This window comes from Canis lupus, chromosome 32 (genome assembly GCF_048164855.1).
Source record: "Canis lupus baileyi chromosome 32, mCanLup2.hap1, whole genome shotgun sequence".
NCBI lineage: Eukaryota > Metazoa > Chordata > Mammalia > Carnivora > Canidae > Canis > Canis lupus.
The window spans coordinates 18085941-18104419 of NC_132869.1; the positions used below are offsets into that span (position 1 = coordinate 18085941).

The following is an 18479-nucleotide window of genomic DNA, read 5'->3' on the forward strand; positions in this document are numbered from 1 at the left end:
CAGACTCAAGGAAATGAGACCAGACAGAATGATGCTGATGGTAATCTGGGGTACTGAGGAAGGGGTATGGGCCATGGTGTGCTAGAGGCCCAGGTTGGTGTGATCATCGTTTTCAGAAAAAAAACACAGGAGAAAAATGCCTGGGGAGGAGAACCCTGGTCTAAACTTATTTTAAGGAGGTGGTCATGATGGTGGTGGTAGTGGTTGTAATCTGGAGAGCCACTGACTCATAGCTTGTTTAGGTAGGTGGAAAAAACACATATTTTGCCTGAAATCCTGGGCCTATCCTAGATCATGTTTCCTCAATATCCTTGAGTGGACTACGGTGGCCTGGGAAAGAGAATTGCAAATGTCTTGCAAAGTCCCTAATTCAGTGCCAAAGGGAACCAAGTGACAGTCTACTTAGGTGCTTTAGCTCTTCTAATTTTTTTTCTTATGTTCCCTGAGAGTCCCTTGATCTACATGAAAACCATCTATATGCTAGGAATCTGCAGGCAAGCTCTCTGTATCACCTTCTCTGGCGACTACAGACAGGTCAGGCTGGCAAGAAGTGGGTGTTACAGTGGAGAAGTGCAAGGAGATAAACTCATGATCCCAGTGCAGGGCATGGCCTTCAAAGGGAAACTCTCTGAAAATGTGCCTAAGGAGAAAAGGAATAGCTAGGAAACCTTACAGCCAGAGCACCTCTGGCACCTTCTTTGGCAGCCATGAGCTTGCCTGTGAGGCTACAGATCTTGCTCTTTCAAAGGCCTGCCATTCTTTCCTGTGCATCCTTACATGTAGCCAGTTTCAGGGAATTTATTCTGTGGTTCCTGTTGTTTCATCCTCACTTTTCTTTTGTGACTGAATATTCTTGTGAGGTTCCAGTGAGGCCCCAACAGCCAGGTCCCCAGGGCACCCAGGGGCAGCTTCCGACGGCAACAGATGTCTTACCTGTGCAGTTTCCGCCACTTCTGTCCAATTCGTAGCCTATCTCGCACTCACAACGGAACAGGCCAGGAAGGTTGTGGCAAGTTCCAAAAACACAGATGTTCGGTAGGGAGCACTCATCGATATCTTGGGTAGGGACACAAAGGGGGAGAAATGAAACTTATTTTTTTGCCAAAGGAATTGCCTCATGTCATTAGGCGCCTGATGTTATGAAGAAAAAGGCTATCTGACGCTAATCTAGGTGCTTCTCCTGTAGCCTGTTAGATTATCTGCCATATATAGGAAGCCTCACAGGTGAGAAATCACTTTTTTCAGCCCCCCCCCCCGCCCCGCCCCATGACATGCCAAGCAGTAAGCTGAGCATTACAGATGTATAGTTTCTGGTGTTTCACACAGGCCCATGTCACTTTGGTGAAGTAAGAGTCAAAAAGGCTACCTTAGACCCAATTCTTTAGGGGTTTTTATTCACATATAGTCACTGTTTTTATTGTAGGCTAAAATTCTACAAACCACAAAGGATCTGCGGTAACTTTCATAATCAGTTTTATAATCCTCTCTATCCCTAGAGCTATGCTGGGTGCTATTGTCGATGGAGAACTAAAAACTGCAGACACTTCTTTCAGGGCCTGATCCCCGTCTCACGTTAACATTCTGCTTGTGTAATTGACACGCAGGCATTGCCTTGAAACTGGCTTTAAATAGCCATAACCTTTCCACCGGCAGTGATTTATATTAAGAACAAACAAACAAACACAACCTTCCCTTATAGCATGAAAAGAAGCAAAACTTTGACTGTGACTATTTATGTTACCAGAGGTGGCACAGTACCTGTTTTGGTTGGATGTTCAGAGTAACAAAAGTAAACAGGCATTAGGCACACAGTCAAGAGAATAATCTGGTTTCTTGCCTCAGAGGAATTTTGTATCAAACTCTGCATATTTAATAAAAATGGTATAAAGAACACCTAATGGTTCCATAACAAAGAAAAGTATTTACATAGAACTATATGAGAGAATTAGTATACATGTCATAGCTAAAGACTGATTTTGAGTTAATGTCCTGTTAACAAGCAACAATTATTAGTTAAGACATTAATCAGGGTCTTGTTTAAACTTTTACTGTCAATTGTTATCATTTGTTTATTTCTACTGAAATCTTTTTAGTTCACTGTAGATGCTAATTCTTCTCAGTGAGAGATAATGCACTTAAATTTGACAAGCGTGGGGAAAGAAAAGAACCTTGTGTTTCCTAGTGAGAGCTATCCTTAGCCAACAGGCTTCCAGGATTCTTCTTGTCTGACCAACATCTCAGGAAGACAGAGCCTTGCACTGAGAGACAGCATGACATACAACATTATCCCTAGGGGCCCCCTACTGAATGGATTTGCAAAAGACTGTTCCATGTTCACATATATTAGATATTTAGAGACCACGTGAGACATGCCCAGTACATTATTCTGCATATGGAGAAGATTATCTGCTCTTATTATTTTAAAGCTTTTATTTCTAGACACCAAACCATGGCAGAGATTAAAAACATATTTAAAGAGACTCCTTCAATGGGACATTATTGGAGGACAGGTACTTTGAGCTCCTTCCCCTAGCAATGGGGATAAACAGGTTGCATTGAGCTAACCACATTTGGTTAGCCTGTCTCTCCTATGACCAATGAATGTACTCTTGCAGACCATCTGACCAAGGTTGGATGTGCAGCTTGTGGCCAGAAAGCTGAGATTTTTCTCTGCACAAAAGAGAAATGGTCCAGCTGGAGGCCTAATACCTCCACAGACTGAACTGACCAGCTCAGATGTGAAGCCAAAACACAACTTAATTAAAAAAAAAAAATCAGTAATGTTTAAATAACATAATCTTGTCAGGCCCTGCAAGTGCCCCAGCAGCTTCCCCATCAGTTACCTTCACAGGCTTTCCCATCAGCACTGGGCACAAAGCCCATGTCACATTCGCAGCGGTATCCTCCTGGGGCATTCAGGCACTGACCATTACCACAAAGATTCAGGTTCTCAGAGCACTCATCAAGATCTACAGCCAGAAAGATACACAAGTTACTCTTCCTCAGTTAGGAGCTTTTCAGTTCCTCAGATCTTTCATTTATCATTGCCAACTCCCTGAGAGTAGTGGAGTCTCATCATAGTTTGTATTTGATACATTTAAACCCATTCTTTCTTTCCCTTTGAATGTTAGTATTGAATAGTCCATGAATGTGGGCCTTGGATTCAGAATGCTGAATGCTAAATGCTAAATTATCCCTAATGATGTAAAATGAAGAATAAGTCAAATGAATTATTCAAATTAAGGCTTTCACGAGCAGGGTCGTGCAAAGGCGGACACATCCATGACAGGAAATGATGTGCTGTGCTTTGTGCCTATTTCTCAGGTTTCAGACTAGGCTCAGATGGGCAGCAAAAGACCTAGAACAGCAACTATAGAGGAGACCAAACATTCCTTTCTGCTCCATCTCTACTGAGCTTTGCTAATAAGCACAGGCACTAAATATCAAACACACAAATCATATATGCCTAATACATGAAACTGAATATTTTCTAAGGAGTAACGGGAGGTTTATGATGACAAAACTTCACTGGGTTAGACAAAAACTATTTCAAATATGATAAAAATTTTCAGCACCTTGAAAATATTCCAGGTAAACCACTGACTACGCCTTAGTCTCTTTTATGTTTGAATGGCGTCTTGTGAGCAAAATGCTCAGGATACATTCATTAATGCTTTCAAGTCATATGAAATGGATCTCAGTATCTTATTATGATCTAGAATGTCTGAATCTCTTTTCCTTACATAGCTTTCTACAGCAAGCTCACTCTTGGGTTTGGTACAGAAAATAACAGTGAGAAATAGGCACAAAAATATAAAGGCTAAGGATTGTAAAAGGAAGTATGACTTTTTTTTAAGTAAGGACATCACTGCATACAGTGATACCCATATCAACTATATAACTATATTTAGCTTCTGAGGTCTCCCTAATTGACCTGACACCAAATTTCCATTCCCAAGAGATGTAGTTTCAAATACCTAATCTTTCCTGTTAAAAGTTGACTATAACTGTCCCAAACAATGGACAGTCTGAGAGATGGTGAAACACCTGGCTTCTCTGATTGCCCTTTATACAGCTGTTTCCAACATGAGCCTACCTGTACACGTGAATCCATCACCCGTGTATCCTTCTTTACAGAGGCAGCGATAAGAGCCCATGGTATTCTTGCAGTCTGCATGTTGGCTGCACATGTGTGTTCCATTGGAGCATTCATCCAGATCTAATGGAAAAAAGTCACATCATTATGAACAAAAAAACATCACATTTACGATCAGTAGCATACAAATTTTTCTTTACAGAATTAATATTTTCGTATTTATAACCTATGCAGCTCATGAGAAGCAATTATTTTCCAACCCACCCGTGCACTTAATGCCATCTCCAATCCATCCAGGGCTGCAGCTACATTTGAAGCTTCCTGCTGTGTTGGTACATACGGCGTGTCTGTCACAGTTGTGTGCTCCAATTTCACATTCGTTGATGTCTGGAAAAATAACCAGTGGTTAAAAAAAAGTTTAGCACAGATGCCTTTTTGGTCTTTTAAATAACTTAGGAACAGCAACTAGCAACTTCAAAAGTTGACTCACTTTCACACTTTCCATAGTATAATATAGATTGGTTTAGCATCCACATATATAACTCTAAAAATTGAAATTTAAAGCTGTTGAATATTTGTAAAGGACAATATGATAATAGCTACTTGCTATTATTAATTCTAATTATCTTCCATTATTTTAATTCCATTAATCTTTCATTGTCACCGAAAACCAAAATGAACCTCTTTTTAGTTGAAGACCTTAAAAAGTGATTTGCCTAACATTCTATGGTAATAACACGCATGGTCACATGTTTCTATTCTCAATATTTTTATTAAGTCAACTATAGAGTAATGGTGCACATTGTTATCATACCTCATACAAACAAAGGAATACAATGTTGTTGGCATGCTAGAAAACTTTTTCACTCATATGCTATATATTAAATATATTTTATTCTTCAACGGAAATACTATATTATTTAATTATGCTTTATTTCTATAAAAGTTTTACTTTAGGCATTCCTAATTCAAACATTTGCAGAGAATTTTCTTTAAGGCAATGAGTGAACCATCTTTCCTCTAGCTTCTTAGACCTCTAGCATGTTGGAGACCCAAGCCTTCTTGCATATTTCATGTAAAACTCAAATCAATCCAATGGAGATTTTTCTGTAAAAGGAATACCAGATTAAGGTCACATTACTGTCAAAAAGAGGCATCAGGCCTAAAGTGAAGTCACTTGTGCTAAGCCCCATATCAGTAAACAATGGCTTAATACTTAACTTAATTATAGCCTCTTCCAGGAATGAAACTTTTAACCAGTCAGTCTGGAGTTACCTGGTTAGCACTAAGAGGTAATCTACCTGATAGACCTATAGGAAGATGACCTTGCCTGAAACAATCTGCTCTTCCCTTGTTTCTCTCCCTCTTTCTACCCCTCAAAGCCTTCCATTTTATACAGCTCCTTGGAGCTCCTTTGAATTTGCCAGGTGGGATACTGCTGGATGCATAAGTCATGGAATAAAGCCAATTTACTCAGTTGAATTTGATTTTTTTTAACATTACTAAAAGACTCCAAATTCTTGAAAGTTCTCCGTTCTCCAGAATTCTATTTCCAAATTTAGCCAAGATAGATTCTATAACATAAAAGCGCCATAAAATATAAAGTGAAATGTTTTGTTTTCTGTGTTATTGTAACTTATAAAAATAAATAAACATTTGGTCTTTGTCCTTGATTCTGGAATAGAGCTCCTAAAACCCTTGGAATTACCTAAGTGATGAAAGCACAAAGGTGTCTTTTGTAAGATTAATGAGGTAATTTTGGACTTCACCTAAAAATGGGGTTTGTTGCCAGGAGAATGAACCATGTGATTAGAGGGTTAGAACTTTCAGTTCTACCACCCTGACCTCCATGGGAGAGAGGTTGGGGGTTGAATCACTAGCCAATGACCAATGATTTGATTAATCACATCTATGTAATGAAGCTTCCATAAAACTCAAAAAGATGGGTTTAGAGAGCTTCTGGATTGGTGAACATATGGAGATTCAGAAAGAATGTCTTGCTTAGAGAAAGCCTTGAAGCTAAATACCCCTGCCCCATGTCTTGCCCTATGCATCCCTTCCTTCTGGTTGGTTCTGAGTTTATCCATTTATAATAAACTAGTAATCTAACAAGGAAACTGGTTTCCTGCATTCTGTGATGGGATAGAGAGGTGGTGGGAACCTCTAATTTATAGGATTAATAGCCATTCAAAAGCCCAGGTAACAACCTAGACTTGTGACTGGCATCTGAAATGAAGACAGTCTTGCGTAACTGAGCCCTTAACCTGTGAAGTCTTTCACTGTCTTCAGGTAGATATTGTTGTCAGAATTGAGTTGAATTTTAAGACACCCTGCTGGTGATCAGAATTGAAATTGGTGCCAGAATCTTTATTGCCCAAAATGAATCCATAATGAAAGACAGGGACTTCACCTTATAATAACTTTTTCATTAACTACGAACAAGAACTCTTAAGCATGGGTACAATGACTCTACATGGAAACCACTGTCTAACACAAAACTTAGGTCAAGAATGATCATTTTGGCATGTGAAATGTTGCAAGAATTTTCAGTGATCATTTGAAAAGTGGTATGAAAAAGAAACCAGGCATGCAACTTGTGTTTACCCTTTTGTTTACTTAAGAAGCCCAATTAAATGATTTGAAAGTGTTTGGAAACACACTGCTTGCCAAATGTTCCATCTGAAGCCCTGAAATGGTCTTGGGATATTTGGCTTCTTCATAACTTCTAGAGCAAACATGAAATAAAAGAATGACATTTTTCCTATGGAAATACTTCATAACATCACTAATAATCATAAAATGAAAACACGCCTGAAGAAAGTTCTTACAATTACAATGTATTGTATGGGTGAATTTTAATGTAGCTTTGGCAGCCACATGAATCTATTGAGTTATTAAAGCAGGTCAAGGGAGGCACATACCAAGCAGCTTTAGACTTGTGACTGGAAGCTTTAACCAACTGAATAATTGAGCACGGCACATTCCAAGGAAATGAGGAGGAAGGCCAGCCCAGGGATAATAGTGGTAAGTATGCACGGAAATTCAAGAAAAGTAAGCCTGACCTCATGGGCTCCCAAGCAGGACCATCAACACTTCTTCTTCCTCAGGTAATCACTCCCCTCAGAGTTAAGGACCACTTTTGCAGAGTCCTATCTTCATTTCCCTCCTTTATTTGTCCTGATCTCTGAGTTAAGTAGAAACAATGAGCTTCCCTTGCCTAAGCACTGAAGCTACTAAATGTTATAAAGTCAAGAAATTTTCTGATTGGAAAAAAACTCAGAATTTGACTTTCCTAATTCTCAATTGCTCAGAGGAGGATACCATAGTCCCCAAGCACATGGGGACTTTCTAGGGCCCCAAGGTCAATAAGTAGCAGAACTCATTTCTAAGTCTGTCAGAACTCATTTTCCCTGTCTGCTGCTTGGCACTCTTTCTCTTGGGCCACAACAGCCTAATCGTGCTGATTTCTTTAGTCACATAAAGACTTTATTCTAAGTACCACTTTATGGAGTTTTTAAAATCTTGGTATTAACAGACTTGTAGAAATTTTCACTAATCTTTTCTACTAATACAATTTTCAGAGATGACTGTAACCTGTCAATCCGGTAATTCTGAATTGTTTTCTTTCCAATTTTCAAATGACCAAAGATATTCTGATTTTCATATGGATTATTTTAGCTTTCACATTTAATCATACAATTAAGATTTCTTTTAAAAGGAGTCTCCTTCCATTTTTAAATCATTAATAATATGCCAATATAAATTTCTTTTCTTAATTTCTTTTTTTATTTTTTGACAATATAAATTTCTAATTCAAGAAAATACATGTAGTTTTCCTGCAATGTTCTCAAGGTGAAAAGAAATTCCATTGGCAAGAAGCCATGTATCATAGGCTTTAGGGTACTAGGAGATGATACTCAGGAGACAATATTCAATTCTTTATTTTATGAATATTTAAGTCATCATCTCAATTATTTACTCTTAATATGTAATAAATGAATTAGAAAGAGTTGGTCATAAGATGTAGAGGCATCTTTGAGTAAAAGCTCTTTGCATGTGTGTATATGTGCATGCATACTATTGCAAATTATTATTTATTAATTATTTCCATGGCAGACTTGGGCCTAAGACTGCACTTGATTATAAAAGCAAACAGAAGGGGAAACTGAGCCATAAGGAAAACAAGCAAACAAAATGCTGTATTCAAACATCTACTCTTCAATAGTGTGAAGGAAACATAGCACATGCTTGCCAAGAACATCTCTTTCTGTACAAATGTTCTCTTTCCCCCACAAGTTTGCTCCAGACAGAAAATTCCTTTTTAAAGATTAAGAATAAGGCCAAGCCAAAAAAAGCAAGGAAATTCAAATTTAGGGCTGACACTGCAACCTCCTTAACCCCACCAAAGTTCCCTCACAAAGACCCAAAGGTCCTACTTGCATGGCTGTCTTGACAGGCAAGGGTGTGGTCTGAGCAGACACCAGTACAGGTTCTGGGTGTGTCCCACTGACATTCAAGTAAAGGCTTGTGCTCTGAGCTGCTCTGGCCTCTTCTGCCAGTCATATAAGGAGAGGCTGTATTACCCCCACACACCTGCCTTCCTGTCATCTGGGCATCAATCATGGCAGAGCTGGCACACTGGGAGATCTCGTTGACTGGGCATTGGGGAAGAGGACATTAGAATAAATGGAGAGTCCAAACATGAAGGCTTGGATTTCTCAATTTGGATCCAAATTTGAGCCAAGACTGTTTAACTGAACACCCACGGAGTTTTCACAGGCTGACAGCCAGTAGAGGACAATTAGCAGTGATAAGAAGCTGGAAGTAAATGGGTACAAATTCTCCCTGAGTCCTGATGGTTTGGAGTATATGATTCTCTGTCATGGACTAAGACCTATGAGTAACATTTCTCATGTGAAAAGCAGCCGAGAGTTTGAGAAACGGCATTACCCAGCTATGCTGCTATTTTAACTGAAAACAATTCTGATTTTAATGGCATTCTTTCTCACTAACCTAAACTGAGTGAGCACATGATGGAAGGTAGGTTCTTACAAGTGAGTTTGTGAAAGCCAGGACCCACAGAGATGGTACGTAGCAGCAACCTAGTTCTCCATCTTCCAATTTGTTGTCTAATTACAAATATGTGGAATGAGCAGCAGAAGCCTTGCATGTGGTCCACAGACTGGAAACACTGTAATCCAGCCCCCATAAGCTAAGGACAGAAAAGCTGTGTTCTAGATCTTAAGCAAATGTACATTCTCCTTCCATTAAATTGAATGTTCTCCTCAGCATACCCATGAACAAAGCTTAAGGAGAAAAAAAGAAGCCCTTAACATCTGTGTGGGCTGGGAATGTAAGTCAGTGGGTGGATTCGGAGCACTGCTAAAGTGATTGGGAGAAAAAAACATGTTTATTTGTTAAAATGGAAACAATCAGTAATGACAAGGAAGCTGAAATATTTAGACAAAGCTGTAATGGAACCCAGAGGACATTTTTTGAGTTCTCATGAAACAAAGTTCTCTATGAAATAGCATACATATTTTTATAATTCCTTTATAGGGTACTCATATATATATATGTGTATATATATACATATATACACATATACATATATATTATATATGAGTATACACATTGTATTCTGTATACATATTACATATGTACAAAAATATATTTACATATCATCATCAAAAACATTGTTCCAGGTTTGTTCTTCACTGTTATTTGTGGTGTGGTTTGCTTATCCCATTAGGCAAGATACGTATCTCTATTTACATTAGTTGCCTGGGACATTATAAACACTTGTCTTTAACATGACTATCACCAGGGAAACTTGATGATATTCTAAGCTGGGAGTGACACTAATTTTAAACTAAAAGCAGGCTAAAAGAGCCCTAGTTACATGGTATTAAAAATACATTTTGGCTCAGATTTTTTAAAACTTGTTTTTAAGTATACCAAACTTGCTGCCAATTCCTGTTTGTGTACGTCATTTCCAATCAAATGTGATACATTTGGATGAATTAAAGTATTTACAGAGGACCTCTTTTTTTCCCTTCCTCATGCATCCCCTCTTTCCATACTTCACTGCAGGGGTGCTTACCTAAGAGGAACACTTGCATAACTACAGAGCACCCTGATAAGCTGTTCAAGCTCATGAATCAGTGGAAGAACTAACAATAAAATCTAGAGTTCTGCTACTTCACGTGAGAATATCACATGTCCTGCTGCTGTGATATCAAAGAGGCTGTGAAACTCCAGTTTTCTCCCTACAGTGCTGGCTGGGTTCTGTGAAATTGAAAAGTCATTTTAGGCTACAATTTAAAAGTAAGGGGATGTTGGCCTTAGGAAAGAATAGAGTATTTCTTGGACCTCAAATCTAAGTTTCTGTTCATGAGATTTACCAAAAGACTGCTGTTCTTAATGTAAAACTGGTGTGTCATCTCATCTAATATAGAGTACATGGCTCTCATCACCACAGTGCAAACTCAATTATAAAAAACAAGCCTTTTAGAATACCAAGGAAGAGTTCCCTTCTTAAACTGATTTCAAGCATGTATCAGTAAATAGTACTATAAAATTTTGCTGAACTAGAAGTTATGTCTTTAAAATGGCTTCTCGATACTGTGCCTGCAGGTCTCATTTTACAATGACACTGGCTACTATTTATTAACCAGCTACTATATACCAAATATTGTGCCAAAGGCATTATATATATATCTCATTTACCTAAAATGATATTAATATTGTATGAGAATTTAAGCTTTCTTTAGGGTGAAAGGCCTAAAATAATCAGCCTCTGCTCATGCCTCTGATTTGGAGCATAAAGTTCTAGAGATCCTTTTCTTATAGGGAATGAAGACTGATGGTCCCATTAGATTAACTTCTCCCTCTGTAAGCCTCTTGGTTCTCTGGGACGAATTTCATGAGTTTAACTGAACCAAACAATGGTATTAGCCTGTATCAGGTAAAATGCAATATGAAACAATCTTATCTTCCCCTTCATTAGTGCCAGAACACCACCCCTTACCTCAAGTCCTATACTTATCCTGAGAGCTTACAATAAAACATGAACCACAGACATATTGTATCCCAGAGAGCAACAGATGAGATTTTAAACACTGTGCCACTTATTAGAATGGACTGCTGACCCTGCTTCATAGAAAGATTGAGGAACATAGTGAGCATGAAGGCATTCTAGCTTCATACTTCTTTTTGTAATTTGGCTAGAATTTGTCATTTTTTAACCAATAGTAATATTATTGGCATTATCTTGTATATCTATAAATTTGAAACTTAGCATTATTGGACAGTTTGGAATGATAATAAATATCCTTGCAAACTTTCTTGAAAAATGTTGATATAATTAAGAAAGGACATTTACCACATTGCCAATCTGCAAATATTTTAATGTTCGTTTCAAATCACAAGGGCTGGCCAAACTGGCTTTTGGAATTATAGTCTGTTATTTGTAAAGAAATTATGCCATTACCTAATCAAGCTCACCATGACCTCCATTATGTTTTAAATTATGTTATATCCCATAATCTGTTATATTACTACAAGTAACTATAGTAAAACTTTATTATATTATTCCACATACTTATCACCATCGCCTCAAATTTGAAAACACCAACTAAATGCTTAATAACAATATCATCCACACAGAGTGACTTCTTTAATTTGATGTTTAATAAAATAATCTTCTACAAATGTTGTGAAAAGATTTTTTTATGGATTACTGGTATGAGACAAACAAAATTACAAATGGTTTAATTATCACCTCATAAAGTTTGCTAAGTCCCAGGAATTATTTAGGCTAAAGCAACTTAATATATCAAAAGCACGCTAATTTAAGGAACTGGAAGACTGATGAGAATTGATGAAAAATATGAATTGTAGGATGTTTCTTTAAAAACCTTAACTATAAACCCTCAAATGAAATGTTGACAAGGGAGGCTTGCTTTAAAAAAGGGATAGGAATGTACGGTAATTAGCATATTAACTACTTTGATATAAAAATGTGATATTTAACCTCATAAAATGTGATATTTATGGTGTTAGTTATAGTGAGAATTCATCCAATATGCCCTTTTTTATGGGTAAAGAAAAAAGCTTCAGCATAGATCTAATCTAAAATATGACAAGTTTCAAAGAAGGGCAAGCTAAGTTAATGAAAAATGTTATATAAAATGCTTTACAAAGCAATTAAAATGTTAGCAGTTTTAAAACTTGTATTCCTCTGGTAATAGTCTTTTAACCATCAAACGTTTTATTGTTCAAATTGAAAAAACATACCTGTACAGCCAGTTTTTCCTTTTTTGCCTGAATATCCCATATCACAGTGGCAAATAAACGAGCCTTTTGTGTTTTCACAGGTTCCACTTAGGCAGATATTTGGATTTAGGTCACATTCATTGACATCTGTAAAATACAGATATTATTAATACATACAGTCATGTGTTTATATCATTGAAAACATTTTTCCTGAGATAAAACAACTATGACAAATAAATTACAAAAGGTGAAGTGTTTTCATAAAAAAAAAAAAAAAAAAAGGAGTATATTTACAGGTTCACAAGCAGTTCACACTTGCTTTCTATACTGCAGGCTAACCAGGTAGACTGCCTCCTTATCTGGGCCATAAGCAGGAGGTAATCAAATAAACTGATTGACTCAAGACTGCGTATTGAGTCTGTTTATGTGACAGTCTAGGAAACTTTAAAGACAGCATATTCTGTTGTAAGATACAAAATTTAATTCAGTCTCCAGCTGCCAACATTTTAGTTTCCAATACTTAAAATAAAGGATAGATGAACTGGTAGTCTTGGTGCAGATAGTTATAAACTTGACGTCTTCCCCAAATTACGAATTATTTTTTTATGACTTCACTTTAATTTATAGGATTTCATAAATATTCAGTAAAGGTTTTCTAAAGATATAAATGTGACAGAATTTAAATATTTTCAATTCTAGACTCTCGCTTCTTGCCAAGATGGAGTAATAGACACAGAATTTATTTTCCCATGTGAAAAACACCAGCAAAAGGACAACAGAGGCAACAGAAGACTGTCATGCCTGACAGAAAGAAAACAAGCTAGGTGAGTTCTAGGAATGTCCCAGGTTATGGTGTAGGGACAGTTTTAAGGCCATGACATAGGGGAGATGGAGCTGAGTGGTGTCCTAGAGTTGAGGGGATAACACTGGAAGTCCCGGAAGACCAAGGCAGCCAGAGTTCACAGGGCAGAGTAAAGGACAGAAGAAAGCTGCATAGAGAGAGAGCCCCGTCATGTATTCAGATAAGTAGTGATCAATGCACTCATGTAAGGAAACTGCTCAAAGCTAGGGGAAGTACCACTCAAAAGAATTAGAGGGAACAATCATCAGAGCTCACAGAAAGCCTGGAATTGTGCCTATTCCTACTCGTCAGACTGGAAAATCTCATAATTCAGAAGGGTCTTGCCTCAGTAATGGGGCAAAATAAGCCTCTAAGTAACTGCTGCTTAAAGGCATAAAAGCAAGACTTTAAAGGATCCTTCTGTTTCCAAATAACTTACCTGGGTTCCAGAATAAAGCCCAAGAATATTTCTCAGGATTTAAAACATCTAGCAACTAGCAAGTCAAAATTTATAATGTCTGGCATCCAGTCAAAAATTACCAGCCATTCAATGAGGCAGGAAAATGTGACCCATAATGAGGAAGAAAGTCAATTTACTGAAATGACCCAGAACTGACACAGATGATGGAATTAGGATATTAGAGCAGTTACTACAATTCTATTTCATGGGCTCAAAAAGTTAGAGGAATGATTTAACTTTCACATCGCTCCCGGGGGAGATGTGAAAAATAACCCAAATCAAATTTTTAGAGATGAAAATTAAAATGTCTGAGATTACAATGATACTGAATGGGATTATATACTGCAGAAGAAAAGTGTGAGAAATTTGAAAACACAGCAATAGAATACATCAATACAATCAATTCTAGAGTTTTCTTCATTCTTGTCAGAAATAAATTTTGCTTGCCTTTAGTAAAAGATTTTAAAGGCCTAGGGTTAAGTGGACAGAAATAGCGCGCAGACATAAAATAAATGTCCACGTGGAGTGACCAATGGTCAACTCAGTCCATATAACATATCTGATAAGAACATCATATCACAGTCACAAGAAAGTTGCTCTTTGGAATGTTGGTCTTGGAACATTAGTAATATGTCCCTAAATATCCTTACTTTTCCGATAGGATCCATTTATCAACTTCCCAAACTAATGTTTATGTAATTTAACCATGCTTGTGAATAACCAGACAAAATGGGAAATTCTGTGTTCTTTGCTCACCTACACAAGTCTTCATGTCTTCAGATGCCATGAATCCATCATAACACAAGCACCTGTACTCCCCGGGAATGTTTGTACACTGACCGCCGTCACAGATATTGGGGTTATCTTCACACTCATCAATGTCTGTGGAGAAGAAAACCAACATGTTGTTAACACTAGTTCTATTAATAAGTGGTGAAAAAGTTAACTAACTCAAGTCAAATAAACAGCCTATTTGCTTCAAATCCAGACGAAGGGTTAAATTATCCCATCAATTTATCCTGGGTGAAAAAGCAGAGATCCATTTTCAAGATTTATAGCATATTATTTAGGATCAATCTCTACACCTTATTAGAAATCCATCATTTAACTAGCAATTTTATCCCTGACATGAACTTATCATTTAACAATGATTAAATTTTATTTTTTCATTGTCATATTTCAATGCCTAAAGTTGATTATCTTCTGGTTTACTGATATTGTAAAGGTGAAACTTGCTTAAAACAAGCATATCTACTTACATGTACTTTTGGTTAAAAATATTTATTTTCAACATTTAACTTTTTTTGGTCAATTTACATCTAAAGTTTTTTTTGGAGATTTTCCTAGATCTGATAAAGTAATTTTGATATCCAAACCCAAGTTCTCTTCTTAGCCAAAACCAAAATGAAAACCTGTATCATCAACCTCCATTCTCATCTCTAGTTTGGAGACATGACTCTTCCAGCCCAGCATGATACAACAAGAGGTGTGAATTAGAGCAACAGTTCTCAAGTTTTAGCACGTATCTGTATCACTTGGAGAACTTGTGAAAATAGATTATTGGGATCTATCCCCAGAAGTTTCTGAATCAGTAGGTCTGAGTGGGACCTAAGATTTTGCATTTCTAACATATCCTTGGGTGATGCTGATGCGGCTGGTCCAAGGAGCACACCTAGAGTAGCTCTGAAGTAAGTCAAAAGATCAGATTCTTCAAAATTATATCTTACTCTACGTGCCAGGAACTGTGCAAAGTGCTGTATGCATTCCCCCACACAGGCACACAGGCAATCTGAACCTCATCTTAGAGATGAGGAAACTGATGCTAAGGATCTTTATTAAGGATGCATAGTTAAAATGTGTGACAAACAAAATTTTGAACTCAGGGTTGTCTGACTCCAGTCTGGGCCCTGAACCTCTCTCTAGGCTACTGAGGTATTTCACGGGAGGCTAAAACCTACTCACCAGTGCATGACCTCTGGTCGGGCATTAGTGCAAATCCTGGCTGACAGCTACATTCATAGCTGCCTTCAGAGTTTGTACAGAAGGTCTCACAACCACCATTCATTATGCTGCATTCGTCGATGTCTAAGAAAAAGAAAAAGAATATCACCTTTCTTTGTGTCTATGATCATGGCATGCATTTCAAGTTTCCAAAGCACAACACGACAAAACAAAAACATCCTCAGGCAACTGGAAATCATTGCATCATTCAATTCCTTCAACAAATATAAAGTGCAAACCTACTACATGCTACAGATAAGAATCTAATCATGAATGAGACAGACCTATACCTACCTTCATAATGCTTATGTTGCAGCTGGGGAGTTAGGTGAATAATCAGTTACATGATACATGGGGTGCCACATGCCAGGTAGGGCTAAACGCACAACCCCAGTTATGATAATAGGCACGTGGATGAAATTCTCTGGGTCACATATTCAGTTATAAACTTGACATTCAGTTTGATTGGCTGAGATTCTGATCCTTTTCAAGAACCTGATTTGGAATTCTGAGTTGTCCTGGGCCATGATTCAGAAAAATTTGGGCTGATTTATGGCTTTGGGTGGAAACCATGTGAGACTTGGCAGTTCCACATGATGTACACCCCAAACCAGGCAAAAACTGGCAGTTTTCACAAAGTTTCACTTTGACTTTGGGCACAATAAACCCAGAGGGTTTTCTGTGCCACTCTTCCGAGCACAACTAAACCTACAGAGGGCCAGCCACAAAGCAAAATGCTTGTCCCACAAAACCCCATCTTTAAGGAGTGCCAGACCTGGCCTCCATTTCAATGTAAGGAATGAAGAGAACATGGTCTTCTTGCCAATAATTAATCTTTGAAATCTCACAGCTGATCTAAACCACCTAAGGGCAGACGCTGTACCCTCTGTTTTTTTGTGTTTCTCACAGAACCCATGCTTCATTTATTGTAAGTGGTTAGTACTTGCTTGCTGATTTGCCTGGGTATGCACGTGCATAAACAAAGCATGTGCTATCGTTCAGTATTCAAAGCAGCATGGCTCAAATTTGACTTGTTAGAGCGAAAACATTTCATAGCCTTCATTTAAATGGTTCTTTAAACAGACAAGGGAGGTGAGATCCAAAGACTGTGAGCCACTATGAAAAGAATTTTACTTACGGAAAACAAGAGAGATTAAGTAAAAGTAACTAGTGATGAAAACAGAACTCAGAACATTACTGGAGTGTTTCTAGAAAGAGACTAAATAAAATAAAGTATAAAATAAAAGAGAGAACTTACCCACACAAAACAGCCTGTCAGGAGTTGAATGATAGCCAGGGTTGCAAGCACACTGATACTTCCCGATGAGGTTCACACAACGGCCATTAGGGCAGAGGTTCGCACTCAGTTCACACTCGTTGATGTCTGTTTAGAAAATAAAAATAGCAAACACCCAGCCAGAAGCTTCTGACTGTGGCAGAGATGTGGGTTGAGACACAAATATGTGGTCTGAAAGTCTTCCTCCTTACCTATACATGCTGAGATGTTGGGAGAGAGCTGATGACCAGGAGGACACTCACAGCGGTAACTTCCCTCAGTGTTGAGGCAAACGCCACCCCGGCACAGGAGAGGATCTCTCTGACACTCATCGATATCTGCAAAATGACAATGACCCAAGTTGAAGATGGTGGTGGTGTCCTGCTCAGGACCCCAAGCCAGGGCACTCCTCAGTGCATCAGGGTCGCTGGGAGTCCTGGCTGCTAGGCCTCACAGGCTCCCTTCTTGGAGAACTGCTGTCCACCTCATTCAGAAATGCTTGGGAGGTGAGAATTACATCCCCCTCAAATGTTGGCAGCTGCCCGCGGCAGACAAGGGAGTATGCAGTCTGGTTTTGCCTAAAAGCAGGACAATTGTTTGATACCATTCACATTCCAGAGCGCTCAGTGGGATCAGGTTAAGGCTAAGAGGCCTTTTCCCCTGCCCTAACTTCCTTCCTTCACTTCTCTACAGCTTCTCTTTAAAAAAAAAAAAAAAAAAAAATCCCCTTCTCAGGCTTCTCTCTAGGGAACCTAATCTAATGCAGCCAGCTTAATCAAGCTCTTTTTCTAGAAATATTGGATAGAAACCCTATAATGTCACTTTGAATATAGCTAATGCTCGAATCGTTTCTCTTCCCTGGGGTGTCTCTTCCAGGTGTTAAACTCACTTCTCTGGGACCCATAACTAATGTCCTAGGCCACCCGCCAACCCATGGCAAGAAGTCCCTCATGCTTTCCACACGTCAGTCTCCCTCTGCCACAGACTGATTCCAGACACACTGGTCAGGAGACCCATGCAGGGGGGCTGGGGGGTGGGCAGGGAGAAGCTGGGAGGGAGGCTCTGAGTCATCAAAGCTTCGGGGAATCCCTTATTACCTGTGTAATAGGATCAGATGGTCACACACTTACCCATGCAGTTCTTCATCATCATGAATCCGCTTTCATAGCCTTCGTCACACTTGCATTCGAAGTCCCCTGGGGTGTTCACGCACTGGCCTCGGCCGCAGAGGTCAGGGGAGATTCGGCATTCATCGATGTCTGAATGCAAGCAGTAAGTGGCAACACATGAGTAACAGGAGAGCTTTCATTCTTGTGGCAATGTGGTAAAGGTGAAGAGTTCTAAAGGGCGTTCTGCAAAGGGAAGCCCTTCACTGACCTGTGCAATTCCTTTCTTCAGAGTCAAGAGCAAAGCCACTGTCACACCTGCACTTAAAGCTGCCAATGGTGTTTCTGCATTTGCCGTGGGTACAGAGGCTGGGAATCATCTTGCATTCGTTGATATCTTCAAGAAAAATAAAACATGCAGA

The 18479-nt window shown here is 38.6% G+C and overlaps 1 protein-coding gene across 3 annotated transcripts in view; it reads right to left on the minus strand.

Annotated features, from left to right (window-relative positions):
• FBN1 (fibrillin 1) overlaps positions 1 to 18479 on the minus strand; it is a 222963-nt gene that overhangs the window by 54587 nt on the left and 149897 nt on the right. For 2 of the 3 annotated variants that reach the window (XM_072808371.1, XM_072808372.1), the window contains exons 25-35: positions 18329 to 18454; positions 18082 to 18210; positions 17164 to 17289; positions 16934 to 17059; positions 15637 to 15759; positions 14431 to 14556; positions 12395 to 12520; positions 4361 to 4483; positions 4097 to 4219; positions 2844 to 2969; positions 934 to 1056 (exon numbers count right to left, since the gene is read on the minus strand). In XM_072808371.1, the coding sequence (XP_072664472.1) occupies positions 934 to 1056; positions 2844 to 2969; positions 4097 to 4219; positions 4361 to 4483; positions 12395 to 12520; positions 14431 to 14556; positions 15637 to 15759; positions 16934 to 17059; positions 17164 to 17289; positions 18082 to 18210; positions 18329 to 18454 (1377 nt within the window). Of the gene's footprint in view, positions 1 to 933; positions 1057 to 2843; positions 2970 to 4096; positions 4220 to 4360; positions 4484 to 4971; positions 5204 to 12394; positions 12521 to 14430; positions 14557 to 15636; positions 15760 to 16933; positions 17060 to 17163; positions 17290 to 18081; positions 18211 to 18328; positions 18455 to 18479 lie in introns of those variants that run through there. The other variant, XM_072808373.1, reaches the window with a different exon arrangement.